Genomic DNA, 17,824 nt, shown 5'->3' with positions numbered 1-17,824 from the left:
TACATTTGGTATCCTGCACTTATCAGTCAGCAAACAGTCCTCTGTGTCATTGAGGTACAAAACTCTACCTCTTCTCATTCTTTAACTTATTGACTACTTGGCATCTTTAGGGAGGAATTTTTTCTCTTTGGATTTTATATTCTCTGTCCATTTGCACATTACAACCACACAAGAAGTGGACACCTAATTAAGCCATGTTTTGTGTAGCTTGAGGCAACTTACCATGACTGATATCAGAAAATAACAGGTAACATTCACTTTGGAAGCACAATGGTTCAATAGTTTTGAATAGCTTTCTTCAACCTCCTCCTTTTTAGTAAGGCACATTCATACAAGAAAAATCCTATCAGAATGTATGCATTAAACAGTTAATTATGGACTTGAAATATTATCTACATATTTTTACAAACTACAGTCTGGCAGTTCTTGAAAATTTCAACCTAAACTACAGTTTTAACAGTTCCACTAAGTCTTGTGTTAATGATAAATGCACCTGGGTCAGGGCAATTGCAAGCAAAGGTACAGGCTGGGCAGAAAAATGTGCACTGAGAGTTGCCCTGCAGAGAAGGACTTGGAGATGTTGGTGGATGAGAAGCTCAAGATAAGCTGACACAGTGCACTTACAGCACAGAGAGCCAATTGTGAGCTGTGTGAAAAGCAGAGTGGCCAGCAGGGTGAGGGGATTTTCCCCTCTGCTCTGCTCTGGTGACACCCCAGCTGGAGTGCTGCACCCAGCTCTGGGGTGCCCAGCATAAGGACGTGGACCTGTCGGACCAAGTCCAGAGGAGGCCACAAAGATGACCAGAGGGCTGGAGGGCCAACCCTATGAAGACAAACAAAAAGAGTTGGGGCTGCTCAGCCTGGAGAAGAGAAAGCTCCAAGGAAACCTTGGGTTAGCATTCCAGGATCCAAAGGCACCTGACAAGAAAGATGGAGATGAATTTTGTACAAGAACATTCACTGATAGGACAAGCAGAATGGCTTTAAACTGAAGGAGGGGAGGTTTACATCAGATATGATGAAATTCTTCACTGTGAAATTTATGAGGCACTGAAGCAAGTTTCCCAGAGAAGTTATGAATGTCCCAAACTTAAATTCAAAGACTATCACACAACATTACAATTAACTACTCTGAAATGCCTGAGTTACTGCTAAAGAGCTTTTGCGTTCCTTTTCCTTAGAAGTGCTGTATTTACAACAGAGCATTTACACAATCACAAGGAGAACATAATTTCCCAGATCCAACAGGTTCATTACTTGTGATGTAACTTGCAGCATGAGGAGCTCCTTTTTCTTGAAAATTGTATAGTACAAAAATACAGTAGTTTCCATTAGTGTGGGAACATGCCACATTTCTCAGAGGATTCAAAGTATTTCCCCAAGCAACAATAAACTTACAAAAAAGATACAAGGGAGTAGTCAAAAGCATTGGCTGTAAGTGAAAAGTCCTTAATTTACAATCATGAGCTAGTCTGTGACATTGCAATCATAAATATACAGATATTACTCCAGTGATTTAGACCAACTGGGGTTTAGATTTCCACTTAAAGAATTTTTTTTTTCTAAAGAAGGCAATGTGCACATTTTTAAGATTTTAGTTATAAACACATTTCAAAGGAGGTACTTTGAAAAATAAACCAAAAAACCTTGTCCCTTGGAAGAGGTCACTTACAAAACCTCTCTTAAAATAATCTCTTTCCAATGTACCAAGAAGATAAGGGATATTTACAGAAAAGGCTGCAATTCAAAAGCCATTTCTTCATGAGTCCTTAAATCACCCAAAACAATAGTTTAAATTAAAACATGCATCCTCACTGTGATCTGATCCCTTAGCACGTTGTTGTCACAGCAGCAGTTCAGATTTAGAGAGGTGCCAGTGCCTCACTTACCCATCAGCACATGAACCCTTTTCCTCCCTCTCCCACCAAACCTGCCCGTGTGCACACAGTGTGCAGGTAACCCTATTGGTAAGGTGCTGCAAGGCCATATTACCTGGGCAACACTGTCAGACATACCAAAATTGCACAGATTGGGAAAAAAGGTGACATCAGTTAGGGTACATCTGTTTGGGGTCATCTGTTTTTATGGATGAGAACCAGGGTGGGAAAGGGGAAGAACTTAGGGGAAAGAAGGGATAACAAGAAATGCCTGATTGATGCAGTGACTGATGCTGTTTGGGGGTACTTACCAAGTGACTCCAAATCTGGGTCCTTCCACTGGCATCTTAGAAATCAGGGTGCTGGTTTAAACAGTGCAAGGCTGATAACAGGGACTGGCTTTGCTCTGGACAGAGAAGTATTTCCCTCCTCACAGCCACCCCAGTCCAGCCATGCAAAGCACCTGAACACTCTTCAGGCATCCCTTCAAAACCCCACAGAGCAGCAGTGCCTGCTCACACCACACACTTTGCATGTCCAGGGACTGCAGACCTGGGGGCTGCTGCTGGTCACTGGATTGCTGATATAAAATAAACTTCCCACTTGCTCTGGAAAGGTGAGACATCAATTTTATTAATTTAAAAGACTTCCAACCCAACAGTGTACAGAGGTGATTGACTGATAACTTGAGATTTCCTGATAGAGGAGAACAGGCCAATACCATATGCATTACAGTGCAGCCCACATCACCTGTCATGCAGCCCACATTCCCTGTCATCCCTAATGCAGGTGAAAAGACTGAAATGTCTGATCTGATGACACTGGAGTAAGATGTTGTGTGACTGATGCTATTTTACTCATCACAAATATAGTATAACTATACCTACCATTGTCTTGCAGTTACACAGCACACAGAGGTTGCATCAGAACAGATTTACTGATTTCAAACAAGCATTCAGAGGTAATTACTTAACCTTACAGGACAATATTAAGCATTTGACAGAGCTGACGACATTTCAGATGATACTTGAGAGTACAGTTTGTTCAGAACAAAGTTGGAAAGTCATTTAATAGATTTTGCTCTACCACTGTGTCATTCTGCCAGGAACTGAAGAGCACATCCCTTTCTGCCCTGTCCTCTCTCCCGCTGCTTTGTTGGCCAAAACACTGGGAACACTTCAAAATATCTGGCAATCCAACTTTTTTCTACTTACTCTTCATATAGAAGCTCATAGGAGAGCTCAATTAAGTTTATGAGCTTTTGTAAGTGACCTTGCAAGGGCCCAATTGTCAGTGCTGAAATAGCTGTCACACAGATTGTTTAATTTCTGTTTACAATAGGAAAAAATTCCTAACACAAGTTTCTGTGATATTGAGAAGTATTTTACAATTATAATAAACCAACAAAACTCAAAAAAATTAGAGCTCTTTAAGTGAAAATATTATAGACCCTATTACTAATGTTACATAAAAAAAAATCAGTTTGAAATATTTTGTTTGTTTTCCATGAAAGAATACAATTTATCAGCTGCAGAATTAAAAATCTGCTATAGTTGGCAATATGAGATGGTGTTTCTTCTCACAAAAAATATTCTCCTAAAAATATGTTAAGAGAAAATTAATATCTATTTTATAGTTATATTTTGCCTCATTAGCTTTATTCTCTATTGACTGTTAATGACTCAAAAGAATGTCAACAACATATTAATGTCTTCCAAGCACAGTATTCTATGTATATATACACACCAAGTTTTTACAAATTCCTGTTTTGTCAGTGTTTAGAAAGAGATCAATACATGAAATACAATCTCAATTTCTGTACAATAGAAACTATGATAAAATTACAAGGAAGTGCTGCACTCTTTTCTAAGTGATAAATAAAACAGAACGAAGAAATTAGTTTTGTGCTCTGTGAGAAACAAGGTACAGTATATGAACAACTTTAAAGTCTGCAAATGAAGGTTTTTTTGAGGAGAAGAAAAAAGGGGTCTTGAATTTGAGTGCTGTACTATGGTGCTTCTGCTTCATATGCATCTGTCTGAATCACAGCAGACTATATTAACTGTTGTTCTAATTTCTGGGAACTAATAAATGCTGAAGCATTCCAGCAACATCCCATTTCACCAACAGGCAAGAACAGCTCTAGGACTAGACTGAGATTATGGTTTATAAAGACTAAACAGTTTCTCAGAAGATGTCATATCTGATTCATGCCTTCCAATATGAAATAAATAAAGAAGCATCTGGGATAGCAGTACTTTGTATATTCTGTTCCCTTTGTGCTTTTGGGATTTCAGTCTGTTTTTTCTGATGTCTTTAGACATTCTCGGATCTTCAGGGAGGAACTTTGAACTTCAAGGACAACATCTGAATGGCCCTTTGCAGACAAAGAAAGGGTAAGAATATTTGATACCTGGAGTTTAGCAACATTCACATTCAGAAGTGCAGCTATGAAAGAATCTGTAAAATAATATCTTGCATATTAGTGCACTCAAATGACCCAACACAGTTATATGCCAGTTTGTTTTTATTCTATGAGAGCTGCCTCTGAGTCTTGAGGAGAGTATGTTCTTTGAATGCATCTATCTCAACTTGTTTACTAGTCTATTTTTAAGAAGTGACACTTACTGTTACTTAACAAAAATATTATTCTTCACAGTAGGAGCACCTCTTACACTAGGCAGTGCTTTATGTCTTCCATAGAAGCACATGGGCAAGGTTGGAAGGGATCATAGTAGGTCATCTGGTCCAACCTCCCTGCTCAAGGAAGGCCATCCCAGAGCACATGGCACAGGATTGTGTCCAGGTGGTTCTTGAATATCTCCAGTGAAGGAGACTCCACTCTGTTTCTGGGCAACCTGTTCCAATACTCAGTCACCCTCGTGGTAAAGAAGTTCTTCCTCATATTCATGTGGAACTTCCTGTGCATCACTTTCTGCCCCTTGCCTCTTGTTCCTATTGCTTGGCAGGCCAAGAAGAGTGTGGTCCATCCCCTGGGCATCCTCCCTTCAGATACTGAGAGAGATAAGGTCTCCTCTCAGTGGTCTCTTCTCAAGGCCAAACAGGCCCAGCTCTATTCTTTATCCAACATGGGATAGACACAAAGGGAAATCAGACAATGAAACCTCAAAATTACTGGAAGACTCAATGGAGTCTATTACAGAAAATATTAAAATGTCTCTTGAAATTTATCAGATTTAATTTACTTAATAAATTGACTACAAATACTGTGCATTCAAGAAACAGGTTTGATGACATGGGAGAAATCTCACAGAGTGGGATTTTCCTGGAAGAAAAGCCAAAGACATGTTGAAATGAGGAAACAGCATCCAGCTTGAAAATAAAGAATTCATTATACTGTATCTGTTATGGTACCTAGATACTTATTTATCAAAGCCAACATAAACTGAAAGAAATTAGGAAGCAGAATGGAAAATCAGATATAAAGGCCTGCTCTTAAGCCTCTGCAGAGCAGGCCTCCATGATAGGCTCTAGGTACAGGTCCGGATTTTGCAATTCTTGAATTCTAGAGCTTTTATAGCTCTATTTACTTCTTTCCTGGTTTTCAGGCCAAATTATCTTCACTCCCTCATGTAATGTTTCCACTTGTCACTGAAAGCATTTATAAATCATGTATAATAGAAAAGAGAGATTTTCACTGAAATGTCTACCTTGACACTGTAGCATACACTTCCACATCAGTAACTTTTTATTTCTACTTTCCCCCCCCCCCCCCCCATGTGTGGCACAGTTTTGCATATCTTTGTCCAGATTTATCTAGTCTAGTAAACGACTTATATTTTGTGTTAACAAGTGTGGATGCTATTTTTATCCTAAAGAAGACATCTTACTGACACAGCTTACTGACAATTGATCATCCAGAGAAACTATGTTAACTGGGTTTTTTTTTTTATTTTATTTTTTTATTTTAGTATTTTTTATCATATCTTTTTCTACCATAATAAATAATAAAAATGCATGGTTTATTTGGTTTCATTTTCTGCACAGTGTTACATTCAAATTGCTTCTAAATACTCAAAAAGAATTTCCAGGAGGGAAATCTTGGTCATCGTTTCCTTCAAGAACAGGTGCCATGTAAAAACAGAACTTAGGAAGACTTCCAAAGTAATCTGTATCTTCTATGAATTCAGTATAAAATAATTAATGATTAGATAAAAATATTCTCCTATGAATACATAGCAAGAAATAAACAGATACAGAATACTTTGAGCATATATAGACTAAATTTCCATGAAATTTTGATCAATTGTATCCATAAATTTATTACTCTAATATGGGCACATTTCTTGAACATTTCTCAAGCCTTTTTCATTGTATACGTAATTCTCATTCAGCATCACATAATACTCAAAGAACAATATAATTCCAAGGGATACACTAACAACAGGCCATTATGAGATCTATACACAAGCAGAGCCCCAGCTGAGATGTAGCAACTGCGCTGAGGCCAATTATTTTTGAAAGGGAGCAAGATGAATTCAAACAGAAAATTATACAGCCTTAACATACAGCACTAAAAAAAATCAAATAAATAAATAAATAAAAATCCCAAGCAGCTGTAACATTAAGCAAGTCCAAAAGATTAAAACTTCTCCATCTTTCTCAGTTTTTGCAGAGTATTCCTAGGTTGCAGTAGTCCTAAATGTCCACTATCCATTCTTTTGATTACCCTTCTGTTACCCTTGGCTACCATAATTTTAAGAATAATTTTCCCATTAATGCATTAATGTTTTAAGTGAAGAATTCATAAATGCTTATGCTGCTACATGTTTAAATTTGTCATGCATCACTGGAAAAATAAGCCATTTACACTTTATTCATTCTGGGTCCATTTATGCCTCTAGAAATGCGAGATGTATCTGAGAATTTGGCATAAATTGCAACTCCATTCAGTTTTAATCTTTATAATTCAAATATAGGAAAATTACATTATAAATTTATATTGCAAGCACCTCCAATTTTAGTAGGGACAAAAACCTTAGGAAACTAAACATTAAATGACAATAAAAATAACTAAACCACTGGAGTATACAGCTGGCATCTCTGTATGCAAAGTTTTATGTCCAAGGCCAGTATAAGTACTGCTGAGAGAAACAGGCACAATTTCCTTTTGTCCATTTCCTTTGTTTTTAAATTCTGTCTCTAATTTCATTTTCTATTTCATCTCAGACAACATCACTTTCAAACTAAGGTTTGTATTTTTCCCAACACTCTCCTCTGTCCCAGAAAAGAGAAAGTTTCTAAAAATTTCAAGACACTTCAAAGTAGCTCAAATCAGTTGTGACTGGATCAACAGTTAAGTTCTGCTTTTTAATTAACTCTTGATAGTGGGAAAAAACCCCACCCTAACTTTTACATCTTAAAAAGTGGACAGCATGTTCCCTCCTCATTATATCTGTGAGGTTACAAAAGCCCAGAGAAATTAGAAGCAGCAATTAGAAACCTGTGGTAAATGCTTGTGCATGAAGAAAGTACTCTGGGATAATTAACTTCTCCTTACTATATGAAGTCAGTCAACAACAACTCCCTACCTTTAACATAAATCACCCTCAAGACTCTTCAAAATTGCTGCCTGGTAGTCACGACCTTAGCACACTGTACAGAACTGCTAAAATTAAGGACAGATTCCAATTTGGAATGCAGCAGTAATTTACTGCTCAGACTTGAGTGCTTGATGTCAGAGATGATGCGGAGCCGCGCGCACGCGGTGTCCCGCGGAAAGCGCCCTCCGTGCAGCCCCGCTCCCGGCACGGCCCAGCTGCTCTGGCATGGGGCAGAGCCCTGGCTCCCCTGACTCAAGGGAAAACTTCCAGAAATGTCAAGGGAAGCAAGTCCTCTAGCTTACAGTGGACTACTTAAAATTCTGCATGTCCTGATGACCTTTCCACTAATCAGATTATGAATGTAGCTCCAACCAAAATCAGTGGGAATTACACTGATAAATATATACAAGAAGAAGCAGAAAAAGGGATAATATGTAGCTAAGATTTTTTTGCCTTTTCTTTCCTAGTTTCTGTATCCCCTGAACTTTCTACAGGACACCACTAGAGCCCTGTGCAACCAAAGGAAGTCAATCCAGCAGTCACAGGAGTTTTCACAAAAGGTTTGCCTCTGAAGGATGGAGACAACCCAGACCCACTTCTATGAATAGAAATAAAACCTGTGCTGCCAGCAGAGAGAGCCAAACGTGTCATAAGAAGTTTGCCCAGGAAGCTTGCTCTATTACTCAGGAATGCTAAGAGCTATCTCCACTAGAAACTAACGACTTGAAAACAACCGGAAAGAAAGCAAATTACAATTTCATTTCAGTCAATGATTATTTGACAGAGTGAGCATTGTATCATATTGGCACACATTAGACCAGGACAAGACGGAACCAAAACAGCAACCCACCAATTTATTGAAAAGAAACAGAACTTCATAAGCAATGTAAGACACAAGATTTTTTTTTTCCTGTTTTTCACCAATAATTGTGCATTTCAGATAAAAAATATCTACATCTGTTTCAGCTGTGTCAATCTTTAAATGCCAAGAGCCATGATTTATCAAAGGACGAAAGTCCTCCATGCAAGCCAGAACTGAGTAATCAATTAATTGTCTTTCATGCAGCATACTCCTGCAATTATTGGGTGGATACATCTTTTAAATCCAGGGAGATACCACTGCAGTCAGGATCTCTCTCCATAGCCCTTCCATCAAACCTTAGCTTACCCTCCTTCAGTAACATTTTAAAGAGTGCTATGAAATGAGTGATAGTTTTATTACTGTTTCACAAACAGGTGAGCTGTGCACCTTCAGTATTTCCTGAGTTCACACGCTTTTGCAGTCTTTTCACAAGATCAATACTAACCCACAGCAGAGCATTAGCCCTAGCATGCCTGTGAATAGCAGGTGCTTCTCTCCAAATTTTCCTCTCATCCATGTGCCTCAAGAACCTCAGCTGAAGGAAACTCATCCAAGGGAACCTTTTGTCCTCTGTTAGAAGCACATCAAATTTCATCTGTATTACCATTATCTTTCATGTTTCAGGGTAAACATGAAATCATCCCCAGATAACTTTCCTATTATTTCCAAACTTTTTCCACTGTCTTTTCCTTTGAACCACTTGCTTTCTTACCTATTTTCAAGTTGACCCCAAGTTCACAAAAATAGAGCTCTTAATGTAGCCACATCCTCCTCTTTGTGTTTCTGCATTTGTTTAATCCTTCCTTTCTAATAATATCACATATCTTAAGAGTCAAAGCTCTTAAGTTTTCTTTAGTAAGTCCTTCTCTTTTTCTCCCTTTTGCCTCTTAGAATTTTATCCCCTGCTCTCCCTTTTTATTCGACTACATAACACTCAATTTTTTCACATTTTGTGATATTTCACGTATATTTCACTATTTACATTCTATTTTTCTTCTTTTCTCATTCACTTTTGTACCTTTGTAACATCGGATGTATCACCCTGTTGTTTTTTAAGTAATAACATGAGATAGAAATATCAATCCCTTTTATTAGCTGAAGGAATTAAGCAGGAATTATAATTTCATTAATTACATAAAAGTCAGTCTTCCTCCTCTGTAAACTCCACTTCTTCAAACCTGAGTGATACAAGGTGTGCAACATAGCATTATTAAGTAAGAAGAGAGAGATAAAAGACACTGTGCCATTGAGAACATTTATCTCTTTAATACCAACGCAACTCAATTTAAATACTAATATAAACAGAAACATACTATGTGTGCATTCACAAGCATCCTACTTGCAGTAACAACAATGCAGCAAATTTCCTACCCACCCCACCCTGTGTTTCAGGGAAGAAGAGCTACTCTGCAAAAAAGCCACACAGACTTTGCTCTTTTTGTGCAGTGGGTACCACAATCTATAACTACTGACAGCAGAGCATGGCAGGCAGCTCTACAGCTTTCAGCTAAAGAGTTAGAATTTATTTTGGGTATTTGTGGCTCAATGACCTTTCTGCTCAGTAGGTTGCCTTGGCATGGAGTCAAGGCTTGCAGCCCTCCAGCAGGGCTCGTATGGTTCCAAAGGCCAGAGGATGCTTGGATAGGTAAAAATGGCTGTAGTTAGAACCCTAAAGTGGTGCTACCTTTGAAAAGTACATCAGGTCACTATTAAACGTCTTTTACAGAATAATGGAAGGTGCTTACTCCTTGAAAATAACAGACTAGCCAAGCAGCTTACAGAAACCATAGGGAAGGCATCCTTCATTAATATGCATAGAACCATATTTTGAAGACGCTACAGTATTTCAAATTTCAAAGTTCCTTTCTTTTCAATTCTCACAACCATCTGCTGCTTAGGTAGAAAACATAGTTTAAAGAAATACACCATGCCCCACAGCTGCATTTTTTGTAACCTACTGCCTTTTCCACAGGTCCAGGTCCTACCTACAGCTGTCACAGAGCTCAAAGGTAGCTTTGTTACATAAAGTAACAAGCAATCAAATTTCTTATTTTAGACAATGAAAATTAAATTTGTGTCAATAGGAGTCAATTTAACAAAATTATTCCATTAGGGATAATTAAATTAATTCATTTTGCAAATCAAATATAAAAATCCCCAAGGCACTAGATGACAGATTTTACAGTCATATTGTCTAGGTTAGCCTCAGTTCTTCCCAGTGATTTTCAAAAATATTCCCATGTGGCAGCACCAACAGCCACTAGAGAGAGAGAGAAGTAAAAATTTTCTCTATATAATTTAAAACTAAAGTCACCACAGCTCCTAGAAGACCATTTAGTGCCTTTAAAAATCCAGCCCCCACATGTCTTTGTTTTAACACTAAACCAAGGCTGATACTCACAGAAACTGTATCAAAGACACAGAAATCTATCAAAAGGTATCTGAAGCACTTCTGGGAAAGAAACAACAACCCAATAAAAAGTTGATAACTCCTGAGCTCTTGAAAGACATTAGAGATGAACTTCTAAGCCTTGCAATTTTTGCTGCGAGGGTGCTTGCAGCAGCCAGGGACTGTCAGACACACTGGTGCCAAATTTTAGCAAAGGTTGCAGAAGCTGCCCAGTTTTTAAAGGCTGTAGAAAGTTTGAGTTTTCTTTTTCACAGGGGAAGGCACTCAGGTAGGCACCTTGAAGCCTTGAAGAGTAAATTATGCAGGCAGCAAGCTTTTTGTAAAAAGATACACCAACACACTGTGGTTTCTCTCCTTAAACCATTATAAGCTAAAGATACAAGGAACAAATGCCAACTTCAATTACAGAATAGCAAAGATTTAGCAAACACTGATTCAGCGAAGTAGTTGTCAAAAAGTGGCCAAAATCTCAAGTTTAAAGCAGATGAAAATTAAACTGAAATTTCAGCATATGTCAAAGCATCTTGCTAGATTACAGCCAAAGGATTTATCATGCACTTTTATCTTTGTGATTCAGCCTGGCATCCTTGTATTTTCATTGCCTCTGCACAAAGGTCAAGATCAAATCCCCAGACAGGTAAAACTTCCAGAGTCAAAATCCAGATTTTTGAGGAGTTGAAGTTAATCTCCACTTGTTGGGATTTAAACCAAGTGATACTCTGAGCAGGTCTGATTCTCTAGGGTGCTTTTCTACTTCACTGTAGGGTATCTCAGATTTTCAAAATATTAAAGCATTAAAATAAAATCCCACTAATCTTTTTACTTTTTTTAAGCATCCTCAGAGCAATAAATATTCTTCTTCTCAAGTAATGTACTGGTCACAAATTATACTTACTAAGGAAGTGACACCTTCCATCACTTAGTAGCAAATAACTTTTACATTATATTGCCAAAGACAGATTAAGTGATTAAACACACACCCCTCAAGAAAACCAATATGAAAGAGATAAATGCAAGACTTAGATAAAACTGTCTCCATCCTTTTATAACTACTTTCTTTGTCCAACAGCTATCCAGTTACAACCATAAATTACAAATAGAATACACTTAGTTACTAATTAAGTCAGAAATCCTTACAGATAAGTTTTGCAGGTTCATTTGTGGTTTTCATTTAAAGGAAAAAATGGTACATTTTTAGTAGAAGTAATCCCAGATGCCTCAGTGGTTTGGATGCTGCATCTATTTCTTTATATAGCACAAGTTGCAATCATGTAATTTGTCATTTTTGCACTGGAATTTTCAAATCAGTTTATAGTTTCTCCATTTCACATATACAATTCTGGGTTTAGTGAAACAATTAAAGCTCATTAATGTCTGCAATGTAGGGCTATGCTATGGCAGATAAACTCTGCATCAATCACCCAGTTGAAATGATTACCAAAATTTACCATTTTCATGACAATATAGATCTAGTTCCTTTTTTATGCAAATTGGCAATGAAAGGATGGAGAGCAAGAAATGACTTCTTTATTTTATCCTTGGTGGCTATCACATAGAGCAAAACTATGGGTAAAAGCAAGTATTTCAGCATTCTCCAACATATTCATCAGAAAAAGGTATTTGAATACCTAAGTATATTTTATATTTAAATAGCCAAACCTGGAGCTCATCACAGCTGCAGACTTATGAGTCTACTTTCAAGAGACCTTCTGTATGTGGGCAGTTTATCACTCAGTACATTAATTGGAGGATACAAACATCTCTCAACTAGGCTCATATGCAACCAGAGCCTGTTTCATGGACACACTTAAATTTCTAAGTAACCTGAAACTTAATGCATTTTCAAGCAGGGAAGGGAAAGTACCTGAATCTCAGAGCTGGTAGTGACATCCTTTACTCCGGAACAAACCTAGCACTGTAGACAAGGAAATGCAGTTATGGGGAACACTTGGGGCAATATTTGGGACTTGACGAGGTCACTGAAGAAGCCCTGAAGCTATCTACTGAGCAGTGGCCAGCATTTCCAGGACTCTGTGTGGAACTGGGATTGAGGATATTGTGTCTATTCGGTAGAGCAGGCTGTGCACTGCTAGCGTTGTATAACCACGCATGATGGGGGTGAGCAAAGGGCACTGTTAACTCAGGAATTGTACTTCATGGCTTACTTTAGTCCCCAGCAGAAATCCTAGTTTCTGATACAGAAATAGTTGTTAAGGGAAAAATAACAATGTATTTTCTTAAAAGAAAAGACACTGAACGTGAACTCCCTCATCCCGCTGTGTATTATAATTTATTACAAAGTACCAAAACAACTCCTGGGACTTTTTAAATAGTGTTTAACGATGTGAATCATACTACACAGGAAAACACATACAAGCATCAAACCACTGAAATATAAAAAAACAGAAATTAAACTACAGTTATTCATTTTTTCCCCTCAAAATCTTAAAACCTTACGTTTTAAGTCTGGATCCTGAAAGCCAAAAAAAATTTTCAATTGATTTAAAAGGACATAACACAAACTCTTTACTAGCATAGACAGAAAGTATATGTAATAAAAAAATAAGTTCAAAGTCTGCCATTACTATATTTCCTGGTACAGTTCTTTCAAAATACCTGTGTTCAAAATAACATGCTTTTCTTAATTAGAAGTATTTCAAATAATTGTGATTTTTAATGACTTATAATATTTTCATCTACCTTACACTCAGTCTAAGTTTATACTTCCACATATATAGAGCAAAGTATATTTACATATTCTTGAAAAACCCATACTTAGAGAAACTTAGTTCATGCTTCTCTACTTACCCAGGACACATTTTTAGCCTTGGGTGTTTTTAGCATGGCAACATGCAAGGCTGAAACAACCAACAACAGCCCCACCAGCATGGAAAGTCAGATGGAGGGATAGTCCAGGTGCCTTGGTTACCCCAGGATGTACAGTTCCTTGGCCTGGCTGATACAGGCACACTGAGCATGTGGTCAGGTAACAATAAAAAAAGTCATTTTTCCTCCCGATGTACAATCCAATCAAACTGAGACATATCTGTCTTCAGCAGCAGCTGGCTGTATTTCTGTATATCCATGAAATCCAGAGTTTGCTCTTCTCTTTGAAAAGTTAAAAGCAAAAGTCAAAGGGACTTACTCTCACAGACACTTCACCTGCCCAGTGAGAAAACACAGAGTCCAGTTATCCTCCAAGCTTCCAGCCAAGCACTGATCTTGCAGGAGAATGAAGCCCAGCACTGGGAGCCACTTGCCTCCAGAGGCTGTCAAAGACACACACAGCTGCTGGCTGCGCTGTTTAACTGCTGCTATGCCTGACTCTTCCACGACCCCAGGATCTTCAGAGTAAGAAAGAGAACTAGGACCTCGATGTCAGTAAATGATGCACGCCAACAGCTGGTGCAGGTACCTGTTGCCCTGTGTGTGCCCGTGGCGTGGTGGCTGCCAGCCCAGCCCCGCAGAGGGCTCCTGCTCCCAGCACCTCCCGCAGCGCTGCGCTCGCCGCCAGCACGGACACGCGTCCCAGAGCGAACAGCAAAGGCTGAAAATCACTGTTTCTGCTTGTTTATCTTTGTTCCTCTGCCCTTCTGTCCTTTTACTTTTACCTCCTGTCAATCTAGATTACCAGTGCAGATCCAGGCTAAATTTTGCAACTATCAGTAGTGATTAGAGCGAGTTGATTGAAATCGGATTATACAGGAAGACCTCTGCTTCCTCACTCAGCACACGGGCCAGTACCATTTACAAAATGCTTATGCTTCACTGCACAGTGTGAGAGCATTTGGAGCAATCCATTAGAAGAGAAACAGTGCAGTGGAAACAAGCCAGATTGCACTGTCTTTATAAATGAGAGAAAAGGGATCCTGTTTTCAGTAGCCGCATGAATTTTACAGCGGAGTGTTTCAGACCATTTCCAGAGGGAAGAGTTTGTTGGAGTCTCACAGATTCACCCCAAACAATCAAAGAGTGGCACTGGGTACCTACAGTGCTCTGTGTACCTGCTTGCTACTGCTCAGATGTGGATCCAGTCCAAGTGTACTTACGTGGCATCCAAGCACTGAACTTGTGAGAAGCATCATCCTTCCCTGGGATAACATCTGCAAATCCTTCTGAGAGTACCTACACAACTCACCAAGAGCATTTAATTCAAATGTGCTTTTTCCAAAGCATATTATTAAATGTACAAGGAAGGTGACCTACCTGAACGAAATTCAAATACATTGATTAATTTAAATATGAATATGAGCTTTGAGATAAAAAGGTACAGTACCATCCTAAAATAGTGATATGTTATCCTGAAAAGAAGGAAATAAAACACTAAATAGAAAAGGAGGTGACATGGAACGAGAGAGAGATCTGATAAAAAGCACTAAAAAAAAGTACAAAATAAAGTCTAGCTGACAGACACTGTGAATGTGACAGACAGATGTAGTCTGCATGACAACATACCATTTTTCTAGGACTTCCTAAATAATAACTTAATATGATTATCTGCTCATGATACAGACCTAGATTATGCTTCAAGCATCATCTGTCACTTTGCACTGATTATTTAATGTATTTCCATAAATGCAATGGGTTTATGATTGCAAGAGTTCAATTTGTGGATGGTCTGTGATTTGTTTGTGGGTATTAAAATAATATTAGGTCTTTTCCAAGGTGGCAACATAAACTTCTTATTTTGTTAAAAGAAACTCTAGAAACTGCTTATGTGATTGGGACAGAGATAAAATGTGTGTACTTCCCACTGAAAATAACAATCTAATTTTTAAATAATTACAGTCCTCTGCTTATTTCTAGTCCACCTTGTAGGTAATCAGAAGCTAAGTCTGCTACACTCTGCATTGCATATACTAGAAAGAAGGTTTATATGCACACAATTTTTAATTAGATCCCCCTCTTTTTCATAAGTCTACTCAGTCTCATGGAGCTGAAGCACTATCTGTAGATTTAAATGACTGAGACTCAAATAAAAGAGTGGATGATTGCCTTCAATCAGTGCACTGAGATTCTAGTAGTTGGACAGGTGGAACACAAAGGTATATGATTGGATATAAATCCAGCAGAGTGGAAACTTTATGCAGTGAAAAATTCTCAATGAGAGGTTAAGCAGTTATTAGAAAAAGTTCTGTTTCAAATATACCCAGTCTAGACATATTAAAGAAAATATTTCACGGTAAAATTACTTTTTTCCACTCTGAAAGTTAAAGAATGTAAGTCTAGAGTCTGTAAAATTAGCATCTAACATAAAGGTATCCTATAGTACTGTCACTGGTTTAGAATGGATTAGGTCAGATCTGCCCCTATACACTGTGACTATAAACATACACTTGTTCCTATACATACAAGCTGAAAAACAGCTGGCATTTGAGTTTCTCCTTCTTAATATTAACTCAGTTCACAGAATTTTAGAGCAGCAGCTGCTAATGGCTTGCCAGATGTGCTCAAATAAAATGAACTAAATTTATTCTCTCACACAGAAGGATTTTGAAATACTGAATTTTACTTTAAGCAGCTAAGTTATTGCTGATGGCATACATTAAAAAAATCCTACTGCTAAAATATAATGGAATAAAAGATAATAAAGGTTGAAAATTGAGATGCAAACAAGACTAGAAAGTCAAGTGATTTACCCTGTTATAAGTAGGACCTATGGCACAATCTTTAATTCCAGAGAACACAAATCTCATTGTAGAAAACAGAAGGTACTCATAAGAGGAAAAATGCTGAACAATAAACCTAAAATGACAGAAATATTCTGCACCATGCATCCTCTCCTTTCTGATGGGGCACTTTTTGTACAGTCACTGCAGCATCCGATAGTTTTTCTGTCTTTAATGATCATGTTTTCAGAACATGCTTGTGAGGGAAGCTGCTGCTGCTTATTCTCATTTAAAAGCTGGAATATATATTCCAGATGAGTCCATTAGTTAATGAGGAATCCAGTCTGAGAGGATTCTGCCCTGATCCTTTCAAGAATTTAACATTCTATAATGCTTTCTGCATTTAGAGCACACTTGTGGACTTTTTCTGCATTGCATACTCAGCAGTTCTGCAAATAAATCTTCATCACTTCCATTTTGAGATCACAGACATGCTTTAAGCTGGGTATTCCCAAATGGTGGTACACAAAACACTTAGACTATTAACAGAATTTCTGATTTAAGCAAAATGTTCATCACTGCCAAAAGCCAAGTAAGCACCAAATTGATTTCCTTTTTACTCATAAAACTATCCTTTCTCTTCCTGCCCTACATTGGTTAGTTCTGCATTCAGAAAGAAAGTGATGTCTCACATCAAGAAAATTGACTTTTCCCCCCCTGAGTATGAGCCATCCAGTGATGAAAATAGCTATAATCTAAGAAAAAGAGAATTTCATTCTTGGTTTTTAAATACCACATTGCAGCATATACACAGAATTCTAGGATGTTTTAGCTTTCAAAAAACTTACTTCCAATCTTAATGCTTTCTTATGCAAGGTTTTCTTTTTTTTATAGGTTTTAATAAAATTTCCAGCACCATCACCACCAGAATAGAAACCCTATGAACGTATGCATTGATTTGGATTGCAACAAGATCCACAGCCACTGTCCTCAGTTCAGAGCTATGGCTGAAACATGTTACCATGTTACCCAAATCATTCATTTTGTCTCTTCAGAGTAAGCAGATGCTAGAATTATTGTGTCTTCTCTCTAGATATAAAACAGAAATAAGACTGTGACCTTGAAAAAAAAAGTGCTGCCAATTTTCTCATTAGAGTTTGTGAAGCAATTAAAATGTTACAGGACTGCACTGCTTAATGAAGATCATTGAAGAATAGCCTTTGCATACATAACAAACTGTCACATGGGCTGCCAAACCACAATTGCTGTTCCTTACACAGAGAAATAAATGCCCAGGTTGCAGAAAGGATGAGACACATGGTCAGTCTTCTGCTTACTGGTAGTGGTAAGATAATGCAGCTTTGACACTGTGCCCTCCAGCTGCTGTCCTCGACAGCTCTGCATCTCGATGGTCATCTCCTCCCTGCCATCAAGTGACTCCTGACTGCACAGCCCAGATGCTGAGGTTCCCTCCAAGCCCTCTGGCTCCAGCCTCCCATCCT

The 17,824-nt window shown here is 38.1% G+C and overlaps 1 protein-coding gene across 5 annotated transcripts in view; it reads right to left on the bottom strand.

Annotated features, from left to right (window-relative positions):
• CACNB2 (calcium voltage-gated channel auxiliary subunit beta 2) overlaps positions 1-17,824 on the bottom strand; it is a 245,716-nt gene that overhangs the window by 146,030 nt on the left and 81,862 nt on the right. The window contains exon 1 of one of the 5 annotated variants that reach the window (XM_021540994.3): positions 13,522-14,001. The exons of the other annotated variants lie outside the window; for them this stretch is intronic. Coding sequence (XP_021396669.1) covers positions 13,522-13,602 — 81 coding nt within the window. The 5' untranslated portion in view covers positions 13,603-14,001. Of the gene's footprint in view, positions 1-13,521; positions 14,002-17,824 lie in introns of those variants that run through there. 5 annotated transcript variants of the gene reach the window in all.

The sequence above is a fragment of the Lonchura striata genome, chromosome 1 (genome assembly GCF_046129695.1).
Source record: "Lonchura striata isolate bLonStr1 chromosome 1, bLonStr1.mat, whole genome shotgun sequence".
NCBI classification, from domain to species: Eukaryota; Metazoa; Chordata; class Aves; order Passeriformes; family Estrildidae; genus Lonchura; species Lonchura striata.
The sequence above is the reverse complement of the archived record's forward strand: the minus strand, read 5'-3'. Positions and strand labels throughout refer to the sequence as shown.